The sequence below is a fragment of the Solanum stenotomum genome, chromosome 3, assembly GCF_019186545.1.
Source record: "Solanum stenotomum isolate F172 chromosome 3, ASM1918654v1, whole genome shotgun sequence".
Taxonomy (NCBI): Eukaryota; Viridiplantae; Streptophyta; class Magnoliopsida; order Solanales; family Solanaceae; genus Solanum; species Solanum stenotomum.
Genome location: NC_064284.1, coordinates 8,991,876 through 9,008,203, shown reverse-complemented (window position 1 = coordinate 9,008,203; position 16,328 = coordinate 8,991,876). Strand labels below are relative to the sequence as shown.

At 33.2% G+C, this 16,328-nt stretch overlaps 3 protein-coding genes across 3 annotated transcripts; 1 reads left to right on the top strand and 2 right to left on the bottom strand.

Moving 5' to 3' along the window:
* Positions 1 to 329: 329 nt before the first annotated feature.
* On the bottom strand, positions 330 to 7,664 carry LOC125857895 (two-component response regulator ARR5-like). The gene is made up of 6 exons (XM_049537551.1): positions 7,625 to 7,664; positions 1,934 to 2,215; positions 1,749 to 1,825; positions 1,456 to 1,533; positions 1,272 to 1,342; positions 330 to 833 (listed from the first exon to the last, which is right to left on the bottom strand). Exons 1-6 carry the CDS (start codon positions 7,662 to 7,664, stop codon positions 548 to 550), a joined length of 834 nt encoding a protein of 277 aa, XP_049393508.1. The 3' UTR covers positions 330 to 547.
* A 402-nt stretch (positions 7,665 to 8,066) lies between these two features.
* Positions 8,067 to 9,314, top strand: LOC125859393 (uncharacterized). Its single transcript, XM_049539136.1, has 3 exons — positions 8,067 to 8,223; positions 8,302 to 8,390; positions 9,013 to 9,314. The coding sequence occupies exons 1-3, from the start codon at positions 8,194 to 8,196 to the stop codon at positions 9,164 to 9,166; spliced, it is 273 nt and encodes a 90-aa protein (XP_049395093.1). The 5' UTR covers positions 8,067 to 8,193; the 3' UTR covers positions 9,167 to 9,314.
* Positions 9,315 to 9,477: 163 nt separating this feature from the next.
* Positions 9,478 to 15,820, bottom strand: LOC125859385 (anaphase-promoting complex subunit 8). The gene is made up of 4 exons (XM_049539125.1): positions 15,479 to 15,820; positions 15,077 to 15,398; positions 9,974 to 11,224; positions 9,478 to 9,840 (listed from the first exon to the last, which is right to left on the bottom strand). The coding sequence occupies exons 1-4, from the start codon at positions 15,562 to 15,564 to the stop codon at positions 9,769 to 9,771; spliced, it is 1,731 nt and encodes a 576-aa protein (XP_049395082.1). The 5' UTR covers positions 15,565 to 15,820; the 3' UTR covers positions 9,478 to 9,768.
* Between the last annotated feature and the right edge of the window lie 508 nt (positions 15,821 to 16,328).

Genomic DNA, 16,328 nt, shown 5'->3' with positions numbered 1-16,328 from the left:
TTTCCACCATAATTGTGAAGAATACTTGTGTAAATAAATATTTTTATACAATGTATACTACTATTAATACACCAAACCAAACAATGCATAAGAAATAATCTGTACATAACTAATACACGTACAATAATACATACATTACTAATATACTCTATTGGATATTATTTTTATATACTACCAAACGACCCCTTAATTGGCAAAAATTGAAATTAGTAGACGTCTCAAACGTAACAAAACAAACAAAATGCATACATAAAAGTGGACAACGAACAAGATTTGGTTGCTAAGAAAGCAAAGTCATAGCGCTAAAATGTCTAACCTCGTTGATTACAAAAAAAAAACAAGAAATCATTTGGACTTCCAATCTATTTCTACAGAGCTCATAAAAGGGTCCAAAATGGTGAGCTAAACATGTACAAGTATACTCACAAAAGAAGGTACACACAAGATGTCAAAAGATGGCGCTAGCAAAATGGTAACAACAGCAACAACTACTAGCTCAATTAGACAGCAAAAAATTATGTATCTGTGTCATATCTTCTATCCTGTGCTATCCAATCTTGGATTGCTTTGACAAAGGCTGTTGAGATTCTGATGATGCTGAAGATTCTGGTGATGACGACTCAATGTCATGGACTGTTACTACAGCTGATAGCGTTAATTGGGTCGTTGAATCGTCTTGAAATTTTCTTTTTCTAGAACATACTTGTTTGATATTCTTCTCTGTTTCTTTGTTGTCATCCCCTTCGCCTCTCAGGATGAAGTCTCGGAGACGTTTAACATCAGACAGCTTAACAGGCTTCAGGAGAAATTCTTCAGCACCTTCCTCCAAACATCTATTCAATTAGATGACCAACTTTAAATTCAGCAACTGTGAGATATATACCATAACCAACAGTTTCTTCAACTAACATGCAATTACATACTACTTATGAAGCAACATATGGTTACTTGAACTGTTACAGATGTATGCTCCACAAGAACTTTTTCCGAATTCAATTCAATAGTCCTCAATTCTAGAGAGTTTATTTAGACAAAGAGTATAATAGGAGGATTAGTACCAAGACTTGCACAAAAACACAAATGCAAAATGTTCTTCATATGTACGTATCGATCGAGTTTAGTTGAATCTGCCTTAAATCTGCCCTATGGCAAAAGGATTCTAAAATGTATTCAAGTGTAACATTTTGTTTGTCCATTCGTTGCAGGACCATATGTCTTATATAAAACCAGTACAAATGAAGAAAACAATTGATGGTCAAAAGAGGATATACCTATCAATGCGAGGTAAAATCTTTTCAGATGACATAATAACAACGGGGATTTTGCTCAACACCGATGATTCCTGTTCAACAAGAATGAAAGCGTCATTCACAGTTAATGATGACAAGTTACAACAAAAAATATAGCCCGAAAGAGACATGAATTGAAACAAAACAAATCCCATCCTCAACTAACCTTGATTTTTTTGAGAAGTTCATAGCCAGTCATCCCAGGCATAGAATAGTCCGTCAGTATCAGATTTACCTTCAAACCCTGAAACCAAAAAAATCCTTTACAACATACTCTCACAAAAGTAAAACCATCAAATCAAGAAAAGGAATTTCTAGTTAATCAAGATTTGATGAACACATTTTCAACTCATGCAATATAAATAGAGAACACAATCTGTCTATTTTCCATAAAAACTTTAACATGAAACCAAAAGGTCTCATTTTTAACAAGTTAAACAGAAAAGTGTTTATACTGACATCGATCCCCATAGAACTCTTCTCTCCATCCAACCCCAAATACTGCAAAGCCCTCGTTCCACTTTCCACTGCCGTAACTGCAAAAGCAAAAACCTACCCCATTAACAGACATTTCAACAAACATCTAGTAAACAGAAAAAACAGAGTCTATTTCAACTGACAGAAAACAAGAAAATAGAAGCAACCTTTACAGCAAGAAATCTTCAACAATCGCTCAATAACTTTCCGATCAACATGACTATCATCAACAGCCAGAACATGCAACTCTTGTGCCATTTCCAACACTTGTATTACTAAAAATGGGTCTTTTATATCTCTGTTTCCAAGTGGTGCTCTGTATTTCTGTTTCAAAAAAATAGAATACAAGTAAAGCGAATATATATAAAAGGGAATAAAGGAGATTTCAATTAGTTGAGTTGGGTCATGTGGGGGAGATATATAGTAAAGGAAGAAATCTACTTTAGAGACTGAAGAAGAGATACTGAAAGATCTTAGAAAATCTACACCGCATTATCCCACTTGTCCCCTATGTATCTGACGCTATTATTATTATTACTCCCTCCGTCCTTATTTACTTGTCCATATTTTCTTTTTTAGTTATTCATATTTAGTTGTTCATTTTGATAAATCAAGAAAGAACAACAAATTTTTTCCTATTATACCCTTATTTACACTTCTTGAAAATTGTAAAAGTGTATGTTGTTTTCCTCCAATTTATTTCACTTGAATTCAAATAAGTGGTTGTAATTTTGAAGTGAAAAGTTGTCATAAGGATAAAATTGTAACTTCACTATACTAATCATTGTTGCCTTAATCTGTGTGCCATTTCTAAAGTGGACAACTAAAAAGGGACGGAGGGAGTAACTTCGATCGAGAGGTGGGGCTGTTTTGCTTTTTACTCCAGACAAAACATACTGTTTACTGTTCACCTTCTCTCTAAAGTGTTCTTCGATAGTTCGTGTGATACATTTTTCTTTTTAATTTTTTTCGATCAAACTTTATTTGTGACAATGCAAGTAAGTGTTGTTAATATGTATTAAATAAAATAATATTCCTAAAATCAATAAAGAAAATATAATCTACTATAAAATAGAAATTATATTGAAAAGAAGAAAATTGAGCCTATTAAATACAATGTCTTTAATAAAATTATTCTCCTCATGTATTTGATATTAATAAAATATATCCTTTTAGAATAAAATAATCTTACTCACCATTTCAAAAGTTTTTTTTTATGACAAGTTAAAATATCACATAAATTAAAACGAAAACGATATATAATTATAGAAATATTCCTAATAGCCAATGTGGGTAGTGTCGTGCTTGTTAGTGGGGCCAGGTGCCATGAACACTGTTTGTGGTCACTAACTTTGACCCCTGTGTTGTCACTTCCTTTGACCCTCTGTATATTTTCTTCTTCTCAATAAAAGTAATACAGTAAATTTTAAGCCAGGGTAATATTTTTTTATTTTTTACTTTGATTGATCTAAATTTAAATTTTTATAAAAAATTATATCTAAATTTCCGACCTACTGTTTAATGATGGACATGATGTGTTCCATAGTATCTAAATATGGTTGATCCAAATCTTCCTTTTAAATGGGTATATATGTATGTATATGGTTTATGAAATATTAGTAATAAATATTTGACGGTAAATTAAATTATTGTTGTATATTAATTGAAAAGCAATATAGGAACGGAAAGAAGTTATATGATTTCACATTATTATTAGTGTTAGATAAAAGTAAAACTATTAGATTGTGATTTTAAATTGGAACACGTTGTAATTATTCAAAGTTGAGGGGGAAAACAAAGAATATAATTTACTTTATGAATGTTAATTTGGTCCACAAGATAATTTAAATATCTTTTAATCTCCAATTTAATACAATAAATGGCCACTAACGGTATAATGTTAAGAAAATTATGAAATTTGTATATTTCAACTTCTTATTTGGGAACTTCAGAAATAATAAGAAACCAGTGAAGGATAAATGTACGTAAATACTTAACTATCGAATACTATATTAAATGATACTGTATTTTTCTATTGAAAAAAAATAGTTGAGTCAAATGTGATTACCCTTAATTTTAATAAATTAATTCTACAAATTGGAAGAAGGGTTGGAATTTGGAAAGGTGAAAGGGTGTGTAATAATGCATGAAACGGCAAGAAGCTGGTGGGCTAAAGGAAAAACGTATATAAAACCTAACGTTTACATTAAAGGACATTAATTAAATTATATAAGTAGATTGACGTTATTTTATATTAATATATGCTATATTATCAATGAATCATGTTTAGTGATAAATATGCATATAAAAAACACATAATTTTCTCTTTTATTTGATCATAAATTTTGAGGTTAAAATTTCAAATTTCTAAATTTTGAAATCATCATTTTTAAAATTTAAATATCGAATCACCAAAATCTCATTGAAAATTTACGACAGAGCTAAAATATCATGTGCATGTCAAAATTTTGGCCAACTATATTGTCTCCCACTTGTATGGTTTGTTGTTTAGGTGTTTTCCTATTGGATATTGGTCAATTTGCTTTATTAACATGTTTTGAAAATTTATACGGCATACAGTGATAAAAATTTAACAATGAATTTAATGATTATTTAACAAACACAACCCACCAAATCAAAGGAAAGATACTCAGATTTTGTCAAAGCTCCTATAGACCTATACACTTAAAAAAATACTAATTCTACTATTGGAGAATTATTAACAATTCAAAGTTTGAACCTACCACTTGTTCATTGTGCTCTAATGAATCATTAAAAAAATATTATGCATTTTTTGCCAAAGGGAAGATGACAAACAGAATCGAATCAACGATTCTTTTTTTTGGACAGGAAGATAAAATCCTAAATAATTTAATTTAATTTAAAATGTACTTCATCCGTCTCATTTTATATGTCATTTCTTTCTATAAATAGTTAGACTACAATACTTGTCATTTTATAAAATTTATACATAAATTACCATATTTTACCTATTATACTCTTGATAGATTAGTTAATTAATTTTGAAAATGTACTCATCATTTATTATAAAGTTGACTTAAGAAAACATTAAATAAGGGTAGAAGGATAAAGTTACGTCATTTCTTAATACAAGTGCAAAGTAAATATGATATACAAAATGAGACGGAGGGAGCAGCAAAATAAGAAGTTAGCTAACCTATACCAACATGGGAAAAAAATCACATTGATAGTATTGTCCTCAAAAATTGACTTTACTTCACGTGAATCTAAATCTAATCAGATTTTAAATATTATGTTCGATCAATATACAATTATTTTAGTAGACTTTGTTAGAAAATTAAATGTAGTTTTTAGAAAGAGGTGGTATATGAGTACGATATTTATAAGAAAATCTTAATAGCTCAGTAAACTTTTACTCAACGAGGATATAATTTTTTTTTAAAAAAAAAGTGTTTATTCACAAATGGTTGACTAAAAGTCAAAGTGAAAGTGTTTGACAAATAGGCGGCGTCCAAAAGGAGTAAAGGCGCCTCCAGTATTTGGACAAAGTCTATATTTGCACCCAAAATCTTCAAAAATTGATTTAACAGTCACCTCCAATCTCCTCTTTTCCCAAGAAATCTTATTTGTACTAAAATATTGCTACTATACTCCAACAAACAGATCAAATTTCAATTAATACAGTATCGTAATCCTTTTTAATTTTAGTTTAATTAGATTCTAAATTAATACAGTATCGTAATCCTTTTAAATTCTCTTCTTCACATGTTTGTATTATTTCATACTTGTGCTTTTCTTATCTTGTTTCAAATAATAACCACATTTATCTTGTATATAACTTTATTCATAATTCATCTTTTTTAATATTTCTTCACGGTTATTTAACCATATATCTTATGACAATTGTTAAAAAAAAGAAAATATGTATATTTATTTTCTATATTATCAACACATGTATAACTCTAACCAATTATCGAATGATCCGGAGAAATTTGAAAAGAGAAGGATATGATATAAGTAAAAAAAAGAAGAAAATGAGCTCCAAGTAGCAGGGAGAGATGGGATGGGAGTGGAGTAGACTAGACAGACAGCCAAACTAAATCTTTTTGATCTTCCATAAAATCTCATAAACAGAAAAGTGACCTTTTTCCAATTAAGTAAACTTTGGATTCTATTTGTTGAGATTCGCCTGAAAATCGCAGAATCCCAAGTAAATCACCTTTGCACGTTCCGTACTCACAAAGTAATCACCTTTTACTCCTAACTAAGTACATTTTAATGAGTATTACACAAAGTTTTTTTAATTAAATAAAATTATTAGATAAAATAATTTTTTGTTTGATGATAAATTATTTCAATTAAAATATAATAATATCACAAGTTGAATTGTTTTTCAATTTAAAAAGGTAATATTTTTTTCTAAATGGATTAAAAAAAAAATGTGTAACGTAAATTAAAAACAAAGGTAAAAAAGGAAAAAGAACAGTATTTTCCTAGTCCTACGATTTTGCTAGGTTCTGTTGTCAGCAGGGTGATTGACATTACAAGTTAAAAGACCAATCAACATTAATGTTACTGCTGCTACTACTTTTGTTGCTGTTATTCCACATAAATTGATAGCGAGTCTTCAAACTTGAAAATAAATGTGTAAGGATTAACCTGTCAAGGTTGTCATGGAATAATAGATATTTTTTTATTGAAGTTTTAGATTCAAATTCTCTTGAGTACGAAATTATTTTTGTTAGAAAGAGTTATGGGATTTCTTGACGCGAATTCAACTTTAATTGAACAAGATATTGATATCATGTGAAACCCAAATATAAGAATTATTCTTTCTTTTTCTTTTTTTAATGGGGTGAGAAAAATATTTTTCATGATACTTAGCAAATTATAGAGAGGGTTTGATAAATATCAAATAATCGAATTGAACTTTTTGATATTGTGATTTTAATATTATGATACTTGATAAGTGATATGTTTTTTAATTTATTTTTTTGGCATATGATATGATATTTGATATTTATAAAAATAGTATATTGAATTATTGAATTTGCTAATGAAATATATAATTATATACACAATTTATATATAATATTATATATTAACAAAATTTTAAAGTAGATTAGCAGAAAACTAATTATTTATCCGTTGAAATTTTGATTATTATATTTCGATATAAATGTCACTTATGTGTAATTGCTTAGTAAATGATATTGTTTGTACTTTTTTTTAAAAAAAATATTATTTTTAAAAAAAAATAAAAATAAATATATATATAAAAAAAATTAAATAACAAAAATAATTTCTACTTTCTTTAAAATACGACATGTGTATGGTGTTTTTATGATACTATTGAGCCGTTTTCAAAAAATCGAGGTCATAATTCTCTATTACTAAGAGTATACGTAAGTCGGAATCAAATAAATGATAAGTATTGATTTACTATATCTCGTAAAATATCAAAATATACTAAAATTAATTTGTATTATAATATCATATTTTTAAAAAAAAATTACAAACCAACATTTTCAATACTATACTGTATCTTGTCCACCCTTATTATGTGGTGCGACCGTGTTACCAACTAACAAAATCTTTTTTGGCGCAAGAAATAGTTGTCTTAGATCTTTAATTGTCTGGAAAATGAATCATACTTTATGGTAAGATATATATTTATTATTTGGTGGTATGATATATTTATGAATGCTAAGCAATTTTCGAATTCAATGAATCTTTAGAACTTATTTGTGCATCTAATGTGGTTTAATTGAAAATCCTGGAGCCAAAAGAGTCATTTTGTGAAGAGGAAATATCAAAACGGACAATCCATTTGCAGAGATTCAAAACAGAAAAATCGGTTGAATCCATTGACAAACCATTTCTTCTGACTGCTCGACTAAACAATCGTTTGGCCATTTTTAATTTATTTATTTTTGGTTATGAGTCATGGAAAAAAACACAACTAGCAATTTTTAAATTAACTTGTTAGTCGTTTTAAAACCAACGACTTTCAATTTATTTATTTATTTTTGTAATTTTTGATCGTTTCGTACTGCAATGAGCAATCTGAGTTAAGAGTACAGTTACTAGAAGGTCCATGTTTTTGTTTTTGGGCCATTATGTTTTAGGCCCGTGTCTTTGTAATGAACAGTTAGCTCGGCCCATTATGATTGTCTAAATTTCCCCCGCTTTTATCTAGTTGGTGGGTTCTAAAATTGTCCTTGTCAAGTTTTGAAACGTGGCAATTAACGATTGGGAGTTAGGCAATGATAATGTTAGATCCCCTCATCCAATCAACATCATCTTCTTAATAGTACTATTTTTTTTCTCCCCCAATTTCTAAAACAAGATAAAGTTGTTTATTACTCCCATTATTGTACTCAGTCCTCCTCTTCAATCTTCATCTCATCGGCCTCTTTGTAATCAAACTTCTTCTTCTTGTTCCATGGCTACTAATCGCTGGCTCAGGCCCGAGGTATCTTCTATCCTTGCACTTTGTTATTTGTTTTCTAACTTTTTGAGGAATTTCTAAGCATAATGAATGATCGAGTAGGTTTATCCACTGTTTGCTGCCGTTGGAGTTGCAATCGGAATCTGTGGACTTCAATTGGTTCGTAATATGCGTATCAACCCTGAAGTCAGGTTCGATCTATCATATTCCTTCAATACATCCTTATTTTCTCTAAATAAGTAGTATTTCTTTGTAGCAAGTATCATTTAGTATATGTTACACTAGTTTCTAGCTGGAAATACGACTAGTTTACATTTCTTTTTAATAGTGTAGACAGAAGTAGTCCAGGCCCCTTTTTGGTGTACCCGATCACTTCCCTGATTCCTTTGAATCATAGGTGGATTCTGTTTTAGATATCAAAATTTCAGAGATGGGGCTTTGAAGCAGGGTCACTTATATTGCAAAACTTTCAAGTGGAAAGTTTTTCGTGAGAAGAGATAATAGGCTTGACACGGATACTGTTGCTTATCACCCACCTTAGAAACAAGCCATTCAGTTTGACTATACCCGCCTTAATTCCCTCATTTAGGACAGGCAGATGGTAGCAGGTTATGGATCTGCACCGAGGCTTATGAGGTATCAAGTCCCCCGGAATAATACTACAAAATTGTTTCAAGTAGTACTCCTCGTACGTAATTCTAACAGACTTTGTTTCAACAACGTATTGATTGTTGAATATACACAGCAACATTCAGATATTTACTATCTTTGCAAGAACTTACTCTTCTTTTTTCGTTCAATAAACGTGAGCAGGGTAAACAAGGAGAAAAGAGCTGCTGGCATCCTGGAGAACTTTGAAGAGGGAGAAAAATATGCTGAACATGCTGTCAGAAAGTTTGCTCGTAGTAGGCCACCAGAAATTTTCCCTAACCTTAATAGGTTCTTCAGTGACCCTCAAAAGAACTAATCACCTGTAACTTGGTTAGAATAAACTTCATCATTATAATGGTGATTTGGAATGTAATGTGACTGTCACACTAATCTGTTGTGCTGGATGAATTGCAGTATCGATGTGTCTGTAAAATATGTTCCTCTGTGACGGTTTGTATTGAGACATTTGTCAAATGTTCAAATGTTGTTTTCTGAATGAAACTCAAGGTACAAACAACTACTCTAAGCAAAACGGTAACATGCAGTTTGTCCTGTATGTATCACATTGAAGGAAAAGATACCAACAATTATATAAAATACGGACATCGCGCTAGTCCTTGAAATAATCTGGAAAACAGAACCATATGTAATATGAGAAACTAAGATGCACTACTATATCTGCATTCTCTTGCTCCTAAGCTCTTTCCCAGGCATTCCAAACGAGGGAAATATCTCATACCACAGAGACGTTTCTTTGATCATGAAATCAACAAGACAACTAGATAACATTTAACGAGGATGCCAGCTTAGATTCCCAACTTTTTGGTTGTTCGACTGAACTGTCCAAGCTTCTTAGCTGTTTGTTCAGTTGGTGCCTCCAAATTCATACACAGGTTTGTAAAGGAAAAAAGAAACTTATCAGGGTGGAAGATGCTCAACATCCATTTCATATCTTATTCCTCTAAGTAGACTCTTTGCTGTTTCCTTTTCCTGCATTAATCACCAAACAATATGAGGGAAACTGCTGAAAGAGTTGTTTTCGAGGATGATGAAGAGAACATATTATAATTTATCATAGAGAAATTGACTTTTTAGGTATTAAATAAGAAGAGGTAAAACTTACTGGGCCAGAATAATCTAGAAGGCGGGTGCAATAAACCTCTGCATCTTCAAATCTCTTTTGAGCTTTATAATATCTTGCAAGAAACATTAAAGCTTCAACTAGGTTAGGACCTTCCCGTTCTTCAGCTTCCATAATCTCCAAATCTTTCTTGTAGTAAAATGCTGCTTCTTCAGAACGACCAAGTTCAGCATGCAGTTTTGCTAGCTGGTGAAGTGCAATTGCTTCTCTGTCATTACAATTTGCAGCCCTTCTGTAACATTTTATTGCCTCCTCAAGCATATGAAGCTGTTCCGTTTCAAAACACTGGGCCATTGCAATCCATAATCGAGAATCACTCGGCTGCAAGAACACTGACTTTTTAAAATAATGAAGAGCATAAAATGGCATCCCCATCATCTCATATGCTTGTCCTAATCCATACCAGGCTCGATAATCACATGGATTTATGTCCACAGCCCGCCTATAGGCATCAACTGCTGCTGGAGTGTTTTTCATCTCTACGTACTCGTGACCCATAAGTGTCCAAGCTGATAAATAATTTTTATTCAATTTAAGAGCCCTCCGAAAATACATTACAGATTTCTCATGCTGCCCCTTCAAACTGTAATAGTTCCCAATAATGCAACAGGACTCTGGCCTGTATTTATCCGTCAAAAATACCCTATGTGCAAGATAACTTAAGGCTGAAAAACATTCCTTTGCATATAGCACATTGGAATACATATCCATGTCTTCAATCCTGTAAGGATCATTTCTTAGAAGTTCTTCAAATATAACTTCTACTTGTTCAAATTCTCTAAGACTGTATTGAGCTTTAGCAATCTGGGCCTGGATGTAATTGCTAAAACTGAAAGTCCCTTGCAAATTTTCATATTTCACCAATGACTCACTGTGCATACGAAGCTCTTGGTAAGCATTGGCTAGAAAGAAGTCTTTCATCCAGTGGTTATTAAGGTTTAAACTGTTCAATGTCTCAGCTGTGGTGCACAACGACTGCAGCTCAGACCAAGCACTCCAGTTCCAGGGGTAGCTATTTACTGACTCTACAAGAACTGTCCTAGCAAGATTGTCACTGCCTTTCTGCTTAAGAACAAGACCATACAAGTAAAGGCCAAAGGAATCAATGCTTCCATTTTTTCGAAGTGCAGACAACTCCCGCTCAATAGAAACCAGTTCGTGGTTCACAACATCACTCTTGCCTAAGGGTCCCTCGAGTTCTATCATCTCCTCTTCTTTTCGCTTTTCACCGGCCTAAAGAAACAACAAAGAAGCATCGTAAGTATCTATCACCAGGCTTATTAGATACAATTTAATATTAACAAATGACATAAAGCTAGTTCACTTTATATTTGCTTTTATGGAAGTATATTTAAGATTCATTTGTTTGAGAACAAAAAGGAGCTAAAGTTTCACATATATTCTCCTTCAATGACATTTTAGAGAGAATACCAAAATTAGGAAGGTGCTTATCAGCAAAGCTACAAACTGAGAACCAAAAAGAAAAAAGATTTGATGCCTGTATATCCGTATCTCTCCGCTAATGCAGACAACAAGAACCAATCACGGCTCTCCTTTTGTCCATTGCATGTGACCAGGTCTGGTTAGAGATGGAGTTCTAGGGAAAAGCCCTAAGTTAATTTATGATCTGAATCAGTTAAAGTGTGCCATAAAATTGCTCCCCTTTGCTTCGAGTCCTATGACACGGTTTGATCAGTTGGAAATTCATTCAGATGTTAGTTGATTGAAAGAAAACGTTACACTAATTTCATTCCTGAATGGTACACTTAATGAGAAGGTCTGTCATTTCCTTATCAAAAAGAAAGAACAAAAAAGAGAAGGTCAATCATTCAGGAAATGAACAAAACGTAGACTATAAAATGTCATGTAAGGAGTGACATACTAATATAACTGAAAAAGATAAATTCAATGTGCTTACACTATTCTGATATGTATTCTCTTCTTTTGGTTGATGATTCATTTCTACACTTTCTTGTACATTGAAAACCCCACTATTTTAGCAACATGAGAATCTCAAAGGAGAGTAATATGGCCCATGACAAAATAGTTTACAGTGAATTATACGTCTAACTAAGCGAAAGGGAAAATATTAACAGTTCCAAAGATAGGACTGACTGAAGTAAAGCTAAGGAACACCACCACCACCCACAAAATAGGTGGGGGCAAAAGAAGAGGAAAGCTCCAGCACCTCAATTTCATCCTCGAACATAAGCCAAAGGAATAAGAGAAGAAGACAAAGGAAAAGTCATATGTAAATTCCAGGTAAACATACAACAACACAGCACCCGAAAGCTTAACAGTCACTTCTTGGAAAGACAGCACAGAAAAGGGTGAAGTTTACCAATAGTTGACAGCCAGCCTAAGAACCATCTAATTATTAATAATCTTATACATAGAGAATTCATTGGGACATTGCCACCTGGAAACATGCTACATCAGTACCTGAGTTTTGATTTGAATAAACCAGGGACATCGTGACCAAAGTGTGATAGCGTCTAATCAAGAGTTCCCACACTATGAGCGCATGTGCTTAATTTAGTCCACCACATCGTAAGTGGTGCTAGATATAAAAGAGTTCCCATATCTTATTTGACAAATGGATAAAGAAGCTACCCTGAGAGATTCAAGTAGGTAGTTGTAGTATAAAGGTGCTGACGAGAAACTCTATAATTAATAAGCATCTTAAAGAGAAAGAGAGTTAATACTGTTGTGTATACAAGAGACTAAGTCGGTTGGAAAAAGGCTGTAGAGATTAGTAAAAAGAAGTTACAAATTAAGGTATTGTGGGTTATATAAAGATTAGGATTGTGGAGAAGATTATAGTAGAGCTATGCCTTTAATGAAATCTATTGCATCATCTAAAAAAAGGGAAAGTACACATAAGCAGACCCGAACACCATGTCATTAAACAAGACTGTCAAGCAACCAACTTTTACAATTGTTCAACAAGACACAGATCCCTTTGGTCGGAGAAACGCCATCTCCAACCAAACCCATCACTTTCTCCTAGAAGAAAAACACCATTAAAGTGAGCTTCGAGCTCTAACCATGAGCAAACAATAGAGCTCCAACGAGCTCACTAATTCACACAACCTCCGACAAACAGCCACCAAATAGCTCCGACCACCACGAGATCCAGAAACCACCCACAACGCAGCCGACAAAACCCCAACCCACACACCTCACTGGTCTGGCAAAACAGCCAGCAAACGACCCCAAGCTCCAAGGTTTGGCGAACCAGATCAAAACTCCATGAGACAGCCTCCACCATAGCTCTCTTGTGAGCTCTGAGTTCCATTTCCGGTGAGGTTTGAGTTTTCGCTTCTAATCTAATTAAAATTGATGTTGTTTTACTTTGTTTTTGCTCTTTTTGTTGCTATGTTCAGCTGCGTTTCAAATGTCAAATGTTCTAATCCTTTTAGATCTGGCCGGAGGGGCTCAAACTCCGGCCACCTTGTGTCAGATATGATTTACGGGTCGGATATCCTATTTAAAAGAGGCGTATGCAGTTTTTAATATAAATGCCATGTGGTAATTAAAAGGGGATGTGGCAATTCCATTTGTTATTTGAAGAAAGGGATAATGAGCTGGTTATTTCCAGCAAAGCAACTAACGTCTACAAGGGCATATATATGCGAAAAGTTGGACGGCGAGGGCACGGGTGAGCCAAACTTCAAATGGGGGTATATTTAGACATTTTCGTTTAATTTAGGGGCATATTTGACCCTTATCCGTAGATTTTAGGAAATAAATCTCTTTATTTGTTTTATATTAACAGCAGAAATCACCTCAATGCATAGAGCGCTTGAGTGAGCAATGGAACTGAGATTGTTACTTAGTATTAAGTGGAAAAAAAATTGTAAGAAGAAAAGTCTCATCTCAAGTGTTGAATTCCCACGAGAGAAAGTTCAACCACAATAAATATCAACTTCTTACATTTTTACAGTTTTGAGAAGATTGTTTCCCTTTCGTGTTTCATAAAACAAAAAATTAACTGGTAGATTCGACACGTCTTAACATACATGCATATTGACATCTTTAACCCTTCTGCTGATACGTAAGGAAGGTCAATTCAGAATAGAGATAGACCAGATTATACAATTAAATAAATAATAATGCTACCTTGAAGAACACAACAAGACCAAATGGCACAATCATTGTCAGAATACCAAAGGGAATTATATTAGTTTCTTGCTATCTCTGCACAACTTCATTATAACCCTTAAAGTTGCTCACTGAAAGCTGTGACCAATTCCTGGCTATTTAAGGACATGATAAAGCAAAATAAAGTGAAACTAATAAAGAAATATAATGAAGAGCAGACACCATTTCCCTAAAGCTATTTAGCTATGCATTTTGAATCTATCTTGGGCGCAGAGTTGATTTCTTTACCTGCCATCTTAAGTTACAAAACATAGGAGACTTTTGCCTCATCTTCAAGAACAGAATACCTAGAGAACTCAGTCAAGGAAAAAGATTTCTCCGATTGATGAAATGTCGTTCTCTTGTTTGCTCAGTCATTTAATACATATGGAACGTGATCGAGCTTTTAGTGCCTTTGATAATGTAATTGAATCTTTAAATGTTGAAAGACGCAACTGAGATGCCCTAGATGGATCACACCATCTCCTCATGCACGTGGTATGAATTACTTAAGATGTATTACCTAAAAGGTGACTACTTAAACACGTTTTGATATAACCAGCTACCAATGCATAGTGTTATTAGTTTCATCAATGCCAATGCTCGAGTTAGAACCATCTAGAAGTATCCCTTTGCTAATAATTCATCTGCGGGTCATATATTTGGTTCCAGTCATGGACATATAAACATGTATTGATGTACCAGATCACCTGATTCTCCAGATGTTATACTAATTCAGATTCACAAAATGATAAAGGTCATAGCTTTTGGTCTAATAACATTGATACACCCCAATGGTATTAGTATTAATTAATGTGCCTCAACAGCGCATTAACAGCTAATCAAATACCAGGTTAATGCTTTCACTCAATAACGATAAGCATGAAAGAGGAGAAACTAAAATCAAGTACAAATTGGTAAAAAGGATGATAAAAGACAAACCAAGAAAAGGGCATAACAGCGCAAAAACACGGCTTTCTTGCCAGTCTGATCACGGAGCACATGTGTTGCCCGCCGGTACTCCCGACAATCGAAGTAGGACTTAGCGAGCAGGTAAAAATCGCTGTCAATGGCTTCGTTGTCATCCTCCGGTACAGTCGGCGTAGCCACATGTGATACTCCCGCAGCAGGGGTTGAAGTGAAAGCAGCTTCCGTGGCTGTGCGGAACCGGCGACGGATGCTAGAGCTGCCACGCTGGAATCTTGTGTGAGACGGGGTGTACTTTGCTGGGTCTTGCTCAATTCCCACTAACTGTTCTGCCGCCCTGTGCCCAATGGAAAATCCCAATTAAGATTACAAAAAAGGGGAAATTTTTAGGGTTTATTTTGGAGAAAGAAGATATACCATTTGGAGGCTGAGTAGAGACAGCGGTCACTGAGCTGACGGACGGCGGCTCGGAGCTCGTTTCTGCAGTTTTCTTTAACACCCATTCGATGGATCTGTGTAGTAGTAAAATTTTTACATACAAGCTACTACTATTATATTGACGGCGAAGATAGGAAGGACTCGCCGGAGTTGGAACGCAAATTGGGGTAAAATGGACAAATTTAGGTCGCCGCCGGCGAGGAGGTGGTAGATGACTGCGCGGGTTAGCTGCTTTTTCAAATTTTTGTACTTGTAGCTACTGCTGCGCTGGATGAAATATGGTTTTGTACTCCATTCTTGACTGCATCAAATTATATTTCAAAGTTTTGTAACTTGTTTAGAAATAAATTAAACATGTCTGTATTTTACATTTAGGGTCTGTTTGGAAAGTCATCTGGTAATTGGAATTGGTGTAATTACTAGGGTAGTAATTACCAGCCTAATAATTACACTGTCTAGTAATTACACCGACCTGTTTGATTGCCACAGTGTAATTACACTGTAATTACACATGTCCTGTTTGGATGTCACAATGTAATTACACATGTTCTGTTTGGATGTACAATTGCAATCATAAATTATAATAAAATTTTAAAATAAAAATTAATTATTTAAAATTTATACTAGACAAATAAGAAACTTTATAAATGACATTAAATTAAATATTTAAGATATATATTCTTTTTTGAAAATATAATAATTAATAAACATATTTTCTGTAACTAATATTATGAAAAATAATTGATTTATATTTTTTCAAATTAATATATTTCAATTGAATTGATCGTAACAACTAAAAGTATGAAGTTTCTACAAACATCGTGAAATG